Source organism: Microcaecilia unicolor, chromosome 6 (assembly GCF_901765095.1).
Source record: "Microcaecilia unicolor chromosome 6, aMicUni1.1, whole genome shotgun sequence".
NCBI lineage: Eukaryota > Metazoa > Chordata > Amphibia > Gymnophiona > Siphonopidae > Microcaecilia > Microcaecilia unicolor.
Genome location: NC_044036.1, coordinates 152822872 through 152840435, shown reverse-complemented (window position 1 = coordinate 152840435; position 17564 = coordinate 152822872). Strand labels below are relative to the sequence as shown.

The following is a 17564-nucleotide window of genomic DNA, read 5'->3' as shown; positions in this document are numbered from 1 at the left end:
CGATGGACCCTTGGTCTTTTCCCAGTGTGGCATTACTTATGTACTTATGTTGATGCGCGTAGACCATTACAGCCAGGTTACCACACAAGACCTTACCACTAGGTCAACGGCTTGCAGTAAGGTCTCAGACCCAAAATGGACGTGCGGCAATTTTAATTTTGTTGCACGTCCATTTTCGGCAAAAATTTTAAAAAGGCATTTTTTGTAGCTGCACTGAAAAATAATTCTGCACGCACCCAAAACCTGTGTCTACACTACTGCAGGCCATTTTTCAGCGCATCTTAGTAAAAGAACCCCTAAGTTTCTAACATGCTCCTGAGCAAAGTTTATATCCACTAACTTGATTTAACATGTTAACCTACAAATTAACATGTGTTGTCAATTAATGTGCATTAAAAAGTTCTCACACAGGTTAAACATTTTTATTAACATGAATGTGTGAAATGAAATGATAAAGGTTTGAATACTGTGAAAAAAGCCTGAATGAATTGAAAACAAGCCAAAAGAGATGCACACAATGCAAAACCTTTGTGAGACTATGAAGTCCTGCATCCTTTAAACCATAAAACAGCTGGACCAGCAGCACATGGTGGAGGTCAAAGTTGTCATGGGTATTCACTGCAAGTTAGTGGGAGCACTGTCCTAATAGTATCATAGCCCCAGCCCCACCTCTCTGCTTAATCTCTTGCTTATGTCATTTATTCTTATGTAAATGCAGAGCTTTTTTGAGGGGGTACTGAGTACTGGCACCTTTTCTATTGTCTGCTAAAATTGACCCATGGTCCCTAAGTTTTAATGAAAGAGCTCAGGCTCTACACACCAATTCTGTCTTGTCATAGATTCTGTGACTGGTCGCAGGAGGCCTGGCTATTGTGGGGTGGGTCCCTCAGTGATCACCCCACTCCTGAAGGGTGGCCTGGCATTTGAGTACCGGCACCTTTTTTGCTAGAAAAAAAAAACGCACTGTGTAAATGTATCATACACAAAAATCTGAGCTGGAAGCAAAAAAGCTACAGCTTTTTTTGCAACTAGGTGCAATCCATCATTGTCTCTGGGTCCAGCCTGTCTTCCTCATCTCCCTTTGCCTCCTTGGCAGGTTCCTTCTGCCAGATACTTTCTGCCAAGAAGGAAAGAGGGGATGGAGAGGGGTAGAATTCTATGCCTCAAGTGCTCCTGGTTAGGCCTGGCCCTCCACCTAGGAGCTGTTTCTTCATTTTATTTTTGCAATACCTGAAAATCATATTCTCAATTTTCTGAACTAAAGTATTTGAGAGTCCATTAACCAGAGGAAAACATTTGTTTCCAACAACCATTGTTGTAACCCTGCCAAGAAATGTTAATCTTCCTTACCTCTTAACACATGATTCAATCATATCACTTGCCATAAGCTTCAGACGCTGTTCCAAATGTTTTCCAAATTCTTCCTCGGGCCAATGTAAATCCCGAATAAACGTCTGCAGAGCATCGAGTTTCCAAAACAGATCCTCCGAGGTGGCTGATCCATTACTGGCAGGATAAAATGAAACACAAGGACATAGAAGACACTCAGAGCTTCATAAACCTCATGTGGACAGTGTTACCAAAAACACTGAGGGGGACACAGTGGTTTAATACACAGAACAACGCTGGGTCTCCACCATCAGGACTGTGTGAGTTTTACCATACATTTGTCTCTTCATTCTTGCTGTTTATCCTTTACAAATCTTTCCAGAGCAGATGACAAGACAAATAGAATTATGAATCACGCACGTTAACTGGAAAAAGTGTATGGTAAAAATCAGCCTTAATTAATACCCACATTAACATATGTGAATATTCAAATTAAGGCTACAAACTGTGGTAGGAAAGCCTTGACTCATAGTAACTACACGGACATATGCAGTTGTTAAGATTCAGGGTTTCATGCACGGTCATTAAATATACAGTTCTGAAATTTGAAAGACTAATCAGGTACAGGATAGTGCTAACAAGTGGTGAGCGAGGACATGCTTTCTCTCTTGAACAGCTGGAAAAAAATTGGTATAAGTCAACTGTACTACGGACATGAGACATTTTATATTAAAGGTTGTGGTTCCCTGTATTAGTTCACAGTTTCACAAACCAGCCTCTTGGAAAGACAGCAATAGGCCAAGTGACTTTTGCAAAGTCTTGCATCAGCAGCAAAACTCCAAATTCTTGCAAAAATACGTATTCTTACCCTGTCCTCCGTACAGATGGAAGGTTCAGTCTTGTGTGTAGCTGCTTTGTTTCTTTCTAGTGCAATTATCTCAAAATCTTTCACTTCCAGAGTAAAATGCAGGCACTATTTGTGTTTTGTTCATGTAGATAAATTTCTGGATCTCTAACCCTTTTTTTCCCCCTCCGTCTCTTCTCTCCATTTTTGTTGTTGTTGTTGTTTAAACAATTACACATGAAGCTTCAAGAGTTTCAATCCCCTCCTCGCATACCACTAATGCTAACACAGTCATTTATAAGATGTTTAACACACCATGCATTACCACTTCTACTGACATCATCTATAGAAACAGATGAGGGAGTGGGTGTTTCTATTGTGACAGATGCCAGCTGCATTTGAGTTAATGCTTCAGAGCAAAATATATCTAATACACACACGGTTATCGCAGGGTGAAGACCAACTTCCCAACATGCTAAGGGTGTCCTGGGGTCCTGTGCTAACAGAGGCAACAATTTGGAAACAAGTCAGCTTCATATTAGGATATATCAAACATGAAAAAAGCAGCATTAATAAAAAATATCCTTAATAATGAAGAGGTGGTAAGAGGGGCTGGAGGGGGAGGAATGAAAAGATATCGAATCAGGCATTTTAATTTTAATCAGGAAAGACTTTTATGAACATTAGCTAGAGCTGCCTACCAAGGACGCACTCCCTGTATTTCATTCTACCTTAGTCCTATGTTTTAGAAATGAAGCTTTTCACTATGCTAAACTGTTTCTCTGCTTTTGGAATTGCGCAGTTTCATGTTTTAAACTATCAAGTACACATGAATATAATAATTGCATTTTTGTGCAATAATATTTTGACACCCATATGGCATAAGAGTTCTCCAAAATCTCTTCCCAAAGAGCTTATCGTTCTTTAATATAAGCAAAATCATCTTTTCTTCCAAAGATTCGTGTTTTTTTTTGAGACGCAACTACACATGTTGTTGCAATCGCACAGAGGTTTATTTCCCTCACACGCTGATTTTTGGAAATGAGTTTAACGCTCAGATTAAAATTGATTAGAGGCGTTATTTGCTGTATTATCATGACTTGATTCATATCTTTTCAGAAACAATATCACATTTCATGCACAAAGGGAAAATAACAAAGCTTTCAAGTACTTTTCTCAGCTACAGCCTAATCTAGCCTTTATGACACTCATCTTAGCATGAATATGATTTGTATTTATCTGAAGCTTAATTTTCTGCTGCTGGTTCCTTAAGCTTTTCTTTTGGAGGATATGAATCGGGAATTCTCTCATGTTCCTCATTCCTATCCAGTTAATTTTGTTCAGAGAAGCTAAAGAGCTTAAAGAACCCAAATGAAGATCATTTTTGGTTTATAAATGTAAGTGCTTGTGTTTTTGGTAATGGGAAAACTGCAAATTAAAAAAAAAAAAAGAACCAAGAGCTTTTTTCTACATCATGTTGTAGATCTTGGAAGCATTGACTGTCAACAAAGACCACTTTCTCTCTTTCTTTCTCTTTCTCTTTTTTTTACTGTTGATGATAATGCTTTTGTTTGAAAATGTGTCAATTTATTCTTTAAGAAAAATCCTAACAAGGCTATAATTAGCTGTTGTACAAGAGTCAACGTGTGGTGTGGAACTGCTAAACCCTTGTCTGCTTATTTAAGGAGCATACATATTTAAAATTTATTAGAAAAGGAATGGGATTAAATGAGGTTAAAATCTACCCAGGAAAATTATGCTTCATTTCCACATTATTGTCTTGGTAGTTTCAAACCAATATTTCATAGTAACAATCCCCCTCCCCCTGCTAGTTCATGTCTTTCGTGCATAAGCAAGAAGTATATGATGGTGGACTGGATTCACCAATTGGGCTCTATGATTAACTTGGTATTGATAGCTTACGTTATACAATTCTGATTTCATATGGAATTCAAGATAGTTTATTAGGTAGCTATATAGGGAAGTGATTCAAGTGTGTGTGACTGAATAAAAACTAAAGCCATATTTTTTAAGTTTGCCAAGAATGCCACACAAAATGTCATTAATTACAAAAAGGAATGATCTTAAATGCTGTATAGCTGTATGGCTCTTTATTGGATGAGTAGCTAAGTGGTCAGAGCATTGGGTTTGACATGGGGGGGGGGGGGGGGGCGCTATTTCAAATCCCACTGCTGCTCCTTGTGATCTTGGGCAAGTCACTTAACCCTCCCTCCCTTACCTCAGGTACACAATTGGATTCTGAGCCCTCCAGGGACAGGGAAATACCTAATATACCAAGTGCTACTACTGAAAAAGGTGTGAGCAAAATACATATTTATATATAACATCAGTTTTTTATAGCAAGGAATAAAGGTGTTGCTCTGGGCCCTATACTATCATGATAGCCCCTTATCATACCAACTATTGGATATCATTTCCTGTTCCTCAAGAGCACTGGTGATTTATGACCCAGGGATATCTAAGGGATATCAACACTGGGACAGTGGTAGATGTTTGGGGCAGGCCCTTCCTATCTCAGTGGGATTCCCTACCACTGTTCCAGGGCCGTGCCAACACGGTAAGCAAGGTAAGCACGGCAGGAGGGCGCTGTCCTCTGGGGGGCACCCCGCCGCACCATGCTTACCTCGCCCTCCCGCGTCCCAACTGCCCGCCCTCTTCTCCCCCCCAAGATCCCTTTTAAATTTACCTCCGTCCGGCAGCGAAGGCGCGCCACAGCGTCAGTGAAGGAGGCAGCGCTCCCGACGTCTCTACTAGTCTTCCCCCTTCGCTCAGAGTTCCGCCTTCTTCTGACGTCAAGGAAATGACATCAGAAGGCGGGACATTGAGCGAAGGGGGAAGACTAGTAGAGACGTCAGGAGCGCTGCCTCCTTCATTGATGCTGTGGCACGCCTTCACTGCCGGACGGATGTAAATTTAAAAGGGATCTTGGGGGGGAGAAGAGGGCGGGCAGTTGGGACATGGGAGCGGGACGGCAGCGATCATTTTCACGGAGGGGAGGGGGGGCGCCAACTGTTCATCTGCAGGGGGGGCGCCAACTGATCTCCTGCAGGGGGGCACCACAGACCCTTGGCACGGCCCTGCACTCTTCAATCTCAAGAGGGAATCCTCCACTCCTTAAGTTAAGCAGCAATCTCCTTTACTGCTCTTCAATGTGGGGAGTGGGGAGGAGGGGACATTCTGGATCTTTGTTGGGCAGTCAAATATCTTCCAACTAAGGAGCTCTTCTACAAAGGCGTGGTAAGGCTACCATGTGGGTAGCATACGGCAAAACAGCACTAGTACTGCAGTGCCCTGTGGTAGTTTTATGTTTGCCACATGGCATTTCCAAAGCCACAAAATATTTTTCTATTTTCAAGCGCGAGGTGTGGAGAGTAGGCATGCCCGGCGGTAATCGGTCATCAGCGTGTGCTGTCTGATTGCCGCCAGGCTAGCGCGTGAGCCCTTACCACCTACTAAATAGGAGGCAGTTAGAGTTCAGGCCATACATGAGTTCCATTTAAAATAATGGATATTCCTGCTGCAGTAAAAGTGGCCTCGACGCATGGCAATTTTTATGTGCCCACACTATCACAGGCCACTTTTTACCACAACTTTGTAAAAGGGTCCCTTAGGCAGCTTCTGTTCTTAAGAGTCATAAAGGGGTCAGATTTGCCCAATTCCTACAAAGAATATTCAGATATATTTGCATACATATATTTGCTGTAAATCCAATTTTATCTGCATATTTTTGGTTACCCCGAGTACCAACCAGACTGACTTGGGCTTCCAAAGTCTGAAACCTCTGCCCTTAGTTTCCTGATCATCATTTTTCTTTCCAGATGGAAAATGTTGTGGGCTGAGTACTATCACATAATCTTTGACTTTGCCTAATTAGGAATTTTGCCAAATAAAGTGAGGAAGAAATTATAGGAAAAGAAAAGTTATTCTCACTGGCTAATATAGATTGAAAAATTACATTATTCATTATTAAATATTTGTTGTAGCATTTATCTCATGGGATTACTCTACGCCTTAACTATCCCATATACTCCACTTTGCTCTCTCAGTGCTATTTGGGCCTTCCTGGGCCTAGGCAGGCCCATTTAGAATCTACGCGGCATTCAGCTTTTTATTTTACAGCTCCCAGTCTTTCGAATTCTCTTCTCACACATGTCTGTTTTGAACAGCCTTTCTTCGATTTAAGGGACTTCTTCAAACACAGTGGGGCCCTTTTACTAAGGCACGCTGAAAAGTGGCCTGCATTGGTGTAGGCGCGTGTTTCGGACGCATGTAGGTTAGGTTTTTAGCACACCTAGAAAAAAAGGCATTTTTTTGTGGCTGAAAATGGACGTGCAGCAAAATTAAAACCAGCGCACATCCATTTTCGGCCTGAGATCTTACTGCCACCCATTGACTTAGCAGTAAGGTCTCACATGCTAACTGTGCAGGAAAAGGCCAGCGCACGTATACTGCTGATTACCACCAGGTAAGCAACATGTGGTAGAAAATAGAAAATATTTCCTACCACTTCTTTTGGGCGTACATCAAAAATGGAATTACTGTCCAACCCTCATCGTCTCTTCGCCACCCTTAACTCCCTCCTCAAAGTGCCCTCCGCTTCCACCCTCTGCTCACTCTCTCCTCAATCACTGGCTGACTACTTCCGCGATAAGATACAGAAGATCAACCTCGAATTCACTACCAAACCACCTCCTCCTCCTCACCCTTTAACCCACTCCCTCAACCAACCCAGGCCTCCTTCTCCTCTTTTCCTAATATCACCGAAGAGGAAACCACCCACCTTCTTTCCTCCTCAAATGCACCACCTGTTCCTCTGACCCCAACCCCACCAACTTACTTAACACCATCTCTCCTACTGTCACCCCCTCCATCTGTCATATCCTCAACCTCTCTCTCTCCACTGCAACTGTCCCTGACACCTTCAAGCATGCTGTAGTCACAGCACTCCTCAAAAAACCATCACTAGATCCTACCTGTCCCTCCAACTACCACCCCATCTCCCTCCTACCCTTCCTCTCCAAGATACTTGAACGCGCCGTTCACAGCTGCTGCCTTGATTTTCCCTCCTCTCATGCCATCCTTGATCCGCTTCAATCCAGTTTTCGCCCTCTACACTCGACAGAAACTGCACTCACTAAAGTCTGTAATGACCTGTTCCTTGCCAAAGCCAAAGGTCACTACTCCATCCTCATTCTCCTCGACCTATCCGCCGCTTTTGACACTGTCAATCATAATTTACTTCTTGCCGCACTGTCCTCATTTGGGTTCCAGGGCTCTGTCCTCTCCTGGTTCTCCTCTTATCTCTCCCACCGTACCTTCAGAGTACATTCTCATGGATCTTCCTCCACCCCCATCCCGCTCTCTGTTGGAGTTCCTCAGGGATTTGTCCTTGGACCCCTCCTTTTTTCAATCTACACCTATTCCCTGGGCTCACTGATCTTATCTCATGGTTTCCAATATCATCTCTATGCTGACGACACCCAGCTTTATCTCTCCACACCAGGCATCACTGCGGAAACCCAGGCCAAAGTATCTGCCTGCTTATCTGACATTGCTGCCTGGATGTCCAACTGCCACCTGAAACTGAACATGTCCAAGACAGAGCTTATTGTCTTTCCACCCAAACCCACGTGCAAAAAAGTCATCATCGACTTAAAAACCCCCGTGTAACTTTTTTGTATACATTTTTTGTTTCTGATTATTGAAATTGTTCTCGTTCCAGTCAAAAAACTGTAATAATTTAATCAATCACAGTTTCAAAGCACAAATGCACTTTACACTCCAGCATGCAAGATGATTCCAACGGTTCTGTTTCGGTAATCTTCCTCAGGGAACCACACAGCAAGACATCTAATGTTAGCTACTTGATGCTGGAGAATTCTTAGACTGATTCTTAGACTGATTACCGAAATGGGACCGTTGGAATCATCTAGCAAGCTGGAGTGTAATGCTGCAAGATAAGTGCATTTGTACTTTGAAACTGTGATTGATTAAATTATTACAGTTTTTTGACTGGGACGAGAACAATTTCAATAATCAGAAACAAAAAATTTATACAAAAAAAAGTTACACGGGGGTTTTTAAGTCAATGATGACTTTTTTGTACGTGCAACAAACAGTCTGGAAATGTTGCCATAACATTTGAGACTTTCCCCTCGCAGACACTACGAAACTGCTCGGTTTGGTTGTTTGAGAGTATCATTATTTGTGAGCAGCACCGATCTTTGGTTGGTATTTTGATATTCTTGATACTATAGCCCCTCTCCACTCCAAAACTAAGTTGATATAGAAGAGTGATAAATGGTTCAACCCAGATTTACTGAGAATGCAGAAAACTAGAATGCAAATTGACCAAAGAGAAATCCAATCTAGGCATCTGGCTAGAACAAATTGGCAAGAAGAAGTCTGTATCTACAAAAAAGTTACAATTTTAGCTAGAAAATAATATTTCTCAGAACTGATTCAAAAAGGGGGATGTAATACGAAACAACTGTTCTCCATTGTCAACTCATTTACTACACTTCCGAACTCTGAAGACTCTTTAGGATGCTGCCATTTACTTGTGACCTGGATTGGCCACTGTTGGAATCAGGATTCTGGGCTAGATGGACCATTGGTCTGATCCAGTATGGCTATTCTTATGTTCTTATGAAGTGTAAATCCTACCATTGTCATCTTTTGTGGGACCAAGATATAAAATATACCATATTAAGAGTGCTTTTCCTTTGACAATAAAGTCATAACTGAAAAACCAGATATTTGGTGGGATGGTAATGTTTTATCTATAAAATGTTCCTACATATATTAAGCCAACAAACACATTAACAGCTGAAAATACATGTACAATTTTATATGGACAATTTGTCTGTATAAAGTCATACTTGCTATTTGTGTGGTTCAGATTATATATTTAACTTAATTAATGTAGGATCTGAATATCACTGCATAATGTATAACTTATAAGTCTGCCCTGGGAATACCCCTGGTTCCCCTTCATTACATTTATTTGTTGCATTTGTACCCCACATTTTCCCACCTATTTGCAGGCTCAATGTGGCTTACATAGTACCATCAAAGGAGTTGCCCAGTCGGTGGTTAACAAATACAAGGTTGTATAGTGATCGTATGAGGTATAAGTGGAGGGTTGAAACGGATGAAGATTGCATGTTGTCCTATGCGATCATAGTCATACTGTGTTGGTAGGTGAAGAGGGTTACGTGGGGTCATGGGGTAGGCCTTTTTGAAGTGGTTGGTTTTTAGTGATTTTCTGAAGTTCAAGTGGTCGTAGATTGATTTCACAGCTTTTGGGAGCCCATTCCATAGTTGTGCGTTTATGTAGGAGAAGCTGGCTGCGTAAGTTGTTTTGTATTTCAGTCCTTTGCAATTATAAAATTATAGCTGTAGGGTGATTTATATGGTCAAAATCTATCCTTTCGACAGGTGGCAAACTTTGAAACAAAACAAATTTTGTGGTTGGCTCTTGTTGCTGACTACAGTACATACGTGCTTTTGGAAATTGAACTTGGAACAAAGAAAAATCCAAATCACAGTCAATTATGTTGAAGGTACTAAACCCATAACATTTGATTGCCTCTCATTTTGTTCAAAAATGGACCAAATCTCCTTTTCAGAACTTCATTGGGTATGTGATATTTTCTCATCTCTGGTATAAAGTACAATTTGTATAGACCTCTGTAGTGCACTGAATCTCACCTACTTTTGATAAATAGAATGTGAAAAAGTCAGGTGAGGGGGTACTTCATTTCAAGGCTATCGGGCAACAACATATACATCGTAGTATTGTATATGTCAATATTGAATATCTTTGTAGTTGATGTAAGCAAGGTATGTCCACTTGTCCACGGCTTTGCTTTAAAGCTAAAAATGAATAACTGCGCAGAAATAAACAATACATATCCATGCCAAGATGACTGAAAATTGAAATTAGATCTAATGTGAACTGAATACACACTCAGAATCATATATAGCAGCCATCCATGACGGTGCAGAAAAGCTAGGCATTTGTGGGAGGTTAACTGGTAGATTTGGAACTTTAGGGAGATTCACATTTGGTAGATTCACATTGGGCAGATTACTTGTTAAACTCCTGTGGAAGAGAAACAGACAGAAAGAAAAGAAATACCATAACAGTGACAATGCAGGATGTCGCAGAAGCACATGGCACTCATAAACAAATCCGCAAAGTCCACAGCAAGACCACAGTAAAAAAGGACAAAGCAAAACATTTCAGAAAGCAGCATGGGATATGGAATGCTCTAGTGTATTTGTGCAACTCTGCAAAAAAAAGAGCAAGTTAATTAAAAAAGAACTAAAGATCACTAGGGAGCAAAATCGACAGAATACTGAAACACTCGCACGCATAACATAACTTACAAATCCTGAGACTTTTTCTCAGCATAAACATTTTACTCTGTACATCTACCAGAAGAAGAACAAATTTAGGGTCAGATAGTCTAACCATTTTCCTAGTAGACACATAAGGAAAAACATCTGGCCCTAAATTTTCATTCCAACATATCCTGTTGGCTGGGTGTTGTCCAAACCTTTAAGCAGTACAATCTCGTTTAAACATTAAAATTTTATGTGACCTTAGATGAATGAACGCAAAATAGCAGACCTCCACTCACCTTCCTCATTCACTTCCTCCTCACTCCACTTATCCAAACCATGAAGACGGTAGCAGCAGGGGTGGCCACAGTAGCAGCAGTCAGCATTGGATACAGTGTGTGAATGTGCACTTGGAGACCTTAGTATTAAGTAGGCGTTTCCAGTCTGAGAGGGAAGAGCCTGTGAATGAACATTCACTGACTCCCAGGCCACATGTCGACTGCCTCTACTGGGCTCAAATCACAGTGGAGGCCCACCTCAGTACTGTGCATGGGTTTCCAGTCTAACAGGAGGAGAGGGTAGGGTCTGTGAACATTCACTGACTCCCAGGCCACATGCTGACTGCCTCTACTGGGCATAAGTCACATTGGAGGCCCAGAGGGAGGGGTGCAGCCCTGTTTCTATGATGTCATTTTGGATTTTGAGAATCTTGAGATATATTGTAAGACTCCATAAAGTATGTTTCAAGGAATCTAAAAGTGTTCTGTCTATATCAAAGTTGAATAACACTTTACAACAAAAGTTTCCATCTATAATGTGTGTACTGATGCATAATAAATATTATTTGGGCAAAAGAGTTACTAGTCTCTTTTATTAAGTTATTAGACAGAAATGGATAACATAGCAGATGAAAAGCTGAGGCACTTATTGAAAAGTTTAACAAATGACGTCTAAGAACACTTTACAGATATGATATAGCAATAAAGGTGTCTATAAACCACTCTTGCAGTTGATTGCAGTTCTGGAAAATATTAACAACATTAATACATTCTTTATAAACACTTTAGATAAAGTATCTTAGACCAGAATGTCATACAGTGTGACTTACACATTCCAAGGTAGTTTGACAGTGCAGTGTAGTCAGAGTTACAAACTACTCTGCAAACACCATCCTCAAGCTTCATTTCATTGAAAACGTGATTCAACCAAATACCTTTGTGCTCTGGATGATAAATAATGGAAAACCTAAATAGCAACTATTGTAGTACATTTACTGTGAATATCCTCTTTTTATTTCCTTATCCTGTTATTCACAATCTGTCATTCTATTATACCTCACACTTTAGTATTCAACAAACGTTGGGCTAAAAACAAATATGCCTATGTGTATTCTGTAAAGTAAGCCTAAATTTTGTAGAACAGGCTTAAATTTCAGTGCAGTATATAGAATACGCCGAGTGCCTCTCCACACGACCAAATTTGGTTGCGTCCATGTAGGCCATGTTTTACTTGGCATAAATCCTGATGCCTAAATTAAGCACATAGTGGGTGTATTCTATAATAATGCGCACAGATTGTAGAAACGCCCATGACCTGTCCATTCCACACCCCTTTTCAACTATACAACTTGGAATTTATGCACACCACATTACAGAATACACTTAGCAAGTTGTGCACGTAAATCTTAATTAATGCCAATTAATGCTGCTAACGTCTTGTTAACATCCAATTGACAGCACTGATTAGCTAGTTAACTAATTAAGTTACGCGTATTGTTGTAGAATACGCTTCAATTTCCGTGCAGAAATTAAGGCGTGAAATATAGAATTTGGGAGTTTGAACATACATACAAACATGTTCTTACATAAACACCATTCATCTTCTCTGTTAGAAATTACATATGTGTGCCACAGTGGATCCCCAGGACACTAGGAAGGCCAGGAAGCCACAGATGACACTGTCAAACAGCAAATGCTACATTAGGAAGCAGCAAAAACAACACTAGTCATTGCACTATCATACACAAGCCAAAGTACATATTTCACTCATACTCCTGTTTCATACAAAGACCCCCAACGCTATAAAATTGTGCATCTAACTTTACATATGGAGGGACATTTTTGAAAGAAAGTCCAAGTCAGAATTGGAACATCCTGCTCATACAATATGCAATATACAACCCAATCTGACCAACAAGTGGTACTTTGTCACAGGGTGTATCTCCTTTTCGATTGAGGATCTTCAAATTCATCTATTTCCAACATACTTTCACACATTTGAAGATCCTCAATCGAAAAGGAGATACACCCTGCGACAAAGTACCACTTGTTGGTCAGATTGGGTTGTATATTGCATTATGTGTAGTTGCAATAAACTCTATGTTGGTCAAACATCTAGAAGATTATCAGCTAGACTAACTGAACATAAAAGCGATATTAACATTAAGAAAATCACAGCACCACTAGCAGTTCACTGCAACAAAGAAGGACATACTTTTGAAATGGCAGGTAGGAGGGTGTGACAAGAAACTCCTTCTCTTAAAACAAGAACAGCAGTGGATTTTTCGACTGCATACATTAAACCCCTTTGGGTTAAACACCAAAATAGAATGGAACAAATTGTTTTGAATGAAAAATTTCTAGAATGAAAATTTTGGTTTAAAAAATCTTGAAGGGTAAACTGACATAAAAGAAAGAATTGGAGTTGAGAGAGTATGAATAACTAATTGTGATTGACATTGGAAAGGAGGGGCTTAATAAATGAGCGTCTAACGTCAACAATAGATAAACCGCAGCCATCTTGAGAACGCTTATGGTAGCAGACCGAGCCGTAGAGCACTTTGTAAGGATGAAGAAGTTTAAAGTATGATAAAGAGTCGCGTTGTTGAATTATTAAGCTGAGACTTTTTGTGCGCTTTTTTCTGCAGACTTATCAGTCAGACACCGCGGTACCCTGAGGAAGGATTCGAAACTGAGGCCAAAGTCGGACCGTGGAGAGTGTCTAATCGACTGTAAATTAAAGATAAGTGCAACCATTCCGTACTAGTTTTATAGACGGGTATTGTTATTTTTGAAAACTTCAAGTAAAGGCGTAGATGCCAGTATATACTTGATAATTTAAAGGTCCTCCCTAATGTTGGTGTTTATCAATGAAGGAGTGCTCCTTTATAAGTTTTCCTCCTCCTATTTAAAAAAACATTGCTTCTCAGTGAGAATAGAGGATATCGCTTATGTATTAGGAGGGTGATAGTAATCATTGGGGGGGGGGGGGGGGTCTTTTACTAAAGCTTAGCTCGAGTTATCTGCAGCAGAGCCCATAGGAATAAAATGGGCCTTGCTGCAGATAACTTGAGCTAAGCTTTAGTAAAAGACCCCCTAGGAGACTAAGGAAGGGTCATGCCTTTATCTCTCCAGCAGTCAGTTCCTAAATCAGGGCACCTGTTTATACCACGGACGTGATTGAAACTTTAGGGCGCCTTTCTTTTCTGACTTAGATGTTTCTTCCCGTTTGATTACACCTCATGCACTTTCAGATGTGATCTAATTTTATGTACTTGTAAAGCAAGTTTATATTATTATCTTTTAACCCCCCTCCCCCCAAATTCTATAATCTTCTGTGCCTATTTTTCCACTTAGCATACAAAATTGTGCACATAGGTTACAAAACGTTGCCAGCGATGTATGCAATTTAATTGTTAAATTCAGCAATAATTGGCGTTAACTGGAGTTGATTAGCAGTTAGGGGATGGAATTTGATATACTGTCTTTCTGTGGTTAACATCAAAGTGGTTTACATATTATATACAAGTACATATTTTATATTATTTTGTAATTTAAAAGCATCTTGCTTGGGGCTGGTCTTGACTCTGGTGATCCACTGTGGTGCAGGGCATCTGAATTTGGATCCACTAGGGTCAGTAAGGTGTAGGTACACTCAGTCGGTTGGGGGGGGGGGGGGGGGGGGGGGGGAGGAGAGAAAACTGGTGCTGCTGCTGTGGTGGTACTGAGAGGGTACATGGAGATATTTTTTAGTGAGGGCTATGAAGAACCGGCCAGACATATGATTCTTGCAAGATGGTGAAAAATGAAGGGGGTGGGAGATCTTTTGGTCATGAGGGGCAGTTCTGGAGCAGCATCTCATGGGTAGCAGAGTAAGCACATGGATTGGCCACTGTTGGAAACAGAATGCTGGGCTTGATAGACCTTCGGTCTGTCCCAGTATAGCAACTCTTATCTGGGGCAATGGAGGGTTAAGTGACTTGCTCAGAGTCACAAGGAGCTGCAGGGGGATTTGAACCCAGTTCCTCTGGTTCTCAGGTCGCTGCACTTAAACGGCATTCTATAACCTTATTGCATAATTCCTTTAGCATGCAACAGCTACTGGGTGTGGATGTAGGAGGGGCATGGGAAGGTCAAGGTGCTCAGGTTATACGATACTGTTACAGCAGAATTGTCCGACCTCGGTCCTCGAGGGCCGCAATCCAGTCGGGTTTTCAGGATTTCCCCAATGAATATGCATGCACTGCCTCCATTGGATGCAAATAGATCTCATGCATATTCATTGGGGAAACCCTGAAAACCCGATCTGGTGAGGGCCGAGGTTGGACACCCCTGTGTTAGAGGCTCCTGACTTTTTAAACCAGTGTTTCCCAAGTCTGATCCTGGAGTACCCCTTGCCAGTCAGGTTTTTAGGATATCCGCAATGAATATGCATGAAAGAGATTTGCATATAATGGAGGACAGAGTATGCAAATCAAATTTATTCATATGTATTGTGGATATCCTGAAAACCTGACTGGCAAGGGGTACACCAGGACTGGACTTGGGAAACACTGGTTTAAACCACCTGTCTGGGGCTGACCAGGTATACTCAGCAGCACTTAACTGAATACTGCAGCTGAAAACGTCCAGTTAGCCCTCAAGCTGAAACCAGCTATTTTTGTGCTGTTCCACGGGCGGTGTCAGCACTCTAACCAGCCAAGGTAACCACATAATAGGACTTTCACTGGCTGAATATCAGGTCCAAGGTATTTGTAGAAAGAAATCACTACATTATACAGCGATGCTGCTCGATCCAAGCCTGGAGTAATCCCTTGCCAGTCTGGTTTTCAAGATATCAATAATAAATATGGATGAGACAGGTTTGTATGCACTGCCTTCACTGCATGAAAATCTATCTTATGCATATTCATTGGGAATATCATGAAAACCAGACTGGCTAGGGGGTTCTTCAGGATGGGCCTGAGAAACGCTGCTATATAGGATAATAGAATAAGGCCTAATGTTGATTTCATGTGATACCTCCTAAAGCACGACATAAGACAGCAATAAGCAATAGCATCAAGGCAGATTCTTTCACTGTAAGCCCAGGAACAGATTGAATTCACTGCACAGTGTGAAAAACCTGCCTCAACACAGTCTGCTCCTTCTGATGTTCCTGAAACAGCCACTTGCGGTGCCCACAAAGATGCTTTCTCAACATCTATGGTCGTTAATACCTGCAGCAGCTGTTGTACCTTTGCATACTTTTTGGAAAACAGTCCAAAGTCAAGTCTTAGAGAAAGCAATGTTTAACTTAAGCGATCATTAATGCAATCATGCACTAGTGGAAAATTGTGAAGGGGAACCTACACTATAAACATTAAGGGTAGAGAATTAGGTCTTATCAATTCTATGTTGATATTTAAAGGGAATATGTAGAGGATATGGCATTCCAGAAATTACAATTGTAGTTTCATTTACCAAACTTAAAAATTGTGTATGCAAAAGAGGCGAGAATGCATAGGGATAGATTCCTCCCCCTGTTTAAGCGGTATTCTGTAAACCGCTCCTAAAGTTCATAGAGGTTTATAGAATAAAATGCAAGCGGAGAGGTTGTGCATAAATTTAGGAACCAGAACAACAATCAACAGGTCATGGTAATAAAACCCACCACGTGTAGTCCAAATCAGGTGCAAAAGAGTAGGGGTGGACCAAGCAATCTCTTCAGCCGATGGTATGTTAAAGTAACTTTATTCAGCACCAAGTGTGTACAAGACCCGACACGGGGCTGTGTTTTGATGGATCTATAGCGTCTGTTGCACAGACACTGCATTGCAGCAATAGTGTTACCAGACATTCTTTTCTCATTCCGCACCTACATTCTGTGATTCTCATCACAAACGTATGACTCCTGAAGCAGACGGTAGATCTGTCAAAACACAGCCCCATGTCGGGTCTTATACACACTTGGTGCTGAATAAAGTTACTTTAACATACCATCGGCTGGAGAGATGTCTTGGTCCTCCCTTACTCTTTTGCACTAAATTGAATCACCAACGAAAATGTTGTGCAAATGCCCGTGCCTAAATTTACATGCAGAGCACCCATATTCTATAATTATGCATGCATCTGAAAACCACACCCCCAGTCCACCCTGAAACGTCCATGATCCTCCCATTTCTGCGCCCCTTTTTCGGGCCACGCGTAAATTTTAAGTGTTGATCCCATGCCTAAATTTATGCATGTTAGTGGCCAGATTCTATATACGGCGCCTAAAATATCCAAATGGAAAACAATTCCACTGTGTACTCTATAAGCAGTGCCTAGATTTAGCAGCGGTATATAGAATACGCTTAGTTGATATCCCAGCGCTTAAAACTATACTCCTCCATTTACACTAGTGAAAACATGGCATAAATCCTGGCACACAGATTTAGGCGCAGAGGGTCATATTCTATAATTAAATATGTACATTTCAGAACACCCAAGAAATAACCATTTCCCTGCCGATAACCATGCCCTATTGCCTGTGCATGTTAGATGTCAGGCACACTGCATTACAGAATATGCTTAGGGCCCCTTTTACCAAAGGGGCCAGATCTGGTGACAATGTGTGTTTTTCACGCTCGTCGAGACCCTCATTTACCGCAACTGGTAAAAGGGAAGTCTTGCTTTCCTACAGGAAATGGTTGGGCATCAAGTAAAGCATTTGCTGCGCAGCCATTTGGGGGGGGCCCTTACCGCCACCCATTGAGGTGGAG

The 17564-nt window shown here is 41.2% G+C and overlaps 1 protein-coding gene across 1 annotated transcript in view; it reads right to left on the bottom strand.

The window, feature by feature from the left end:
• The window catches only part of CADPS (calcium dependent secretion activator), a 520576-nt gene that overhangs the window by 137330 nt on the left and 365682 nt on the right, over nucleotides 1-17564 (bottom strand). Inside the window, 2 exon segments of the mRNA XM_030208035.1 lie at nucleotides 1351-1506; nucleotides 10167-10301. Coding sequence (XP_030063895.1) covers nucleotides 1351-1506; nucleotides 10167-10301 — 291 coding nt within the window.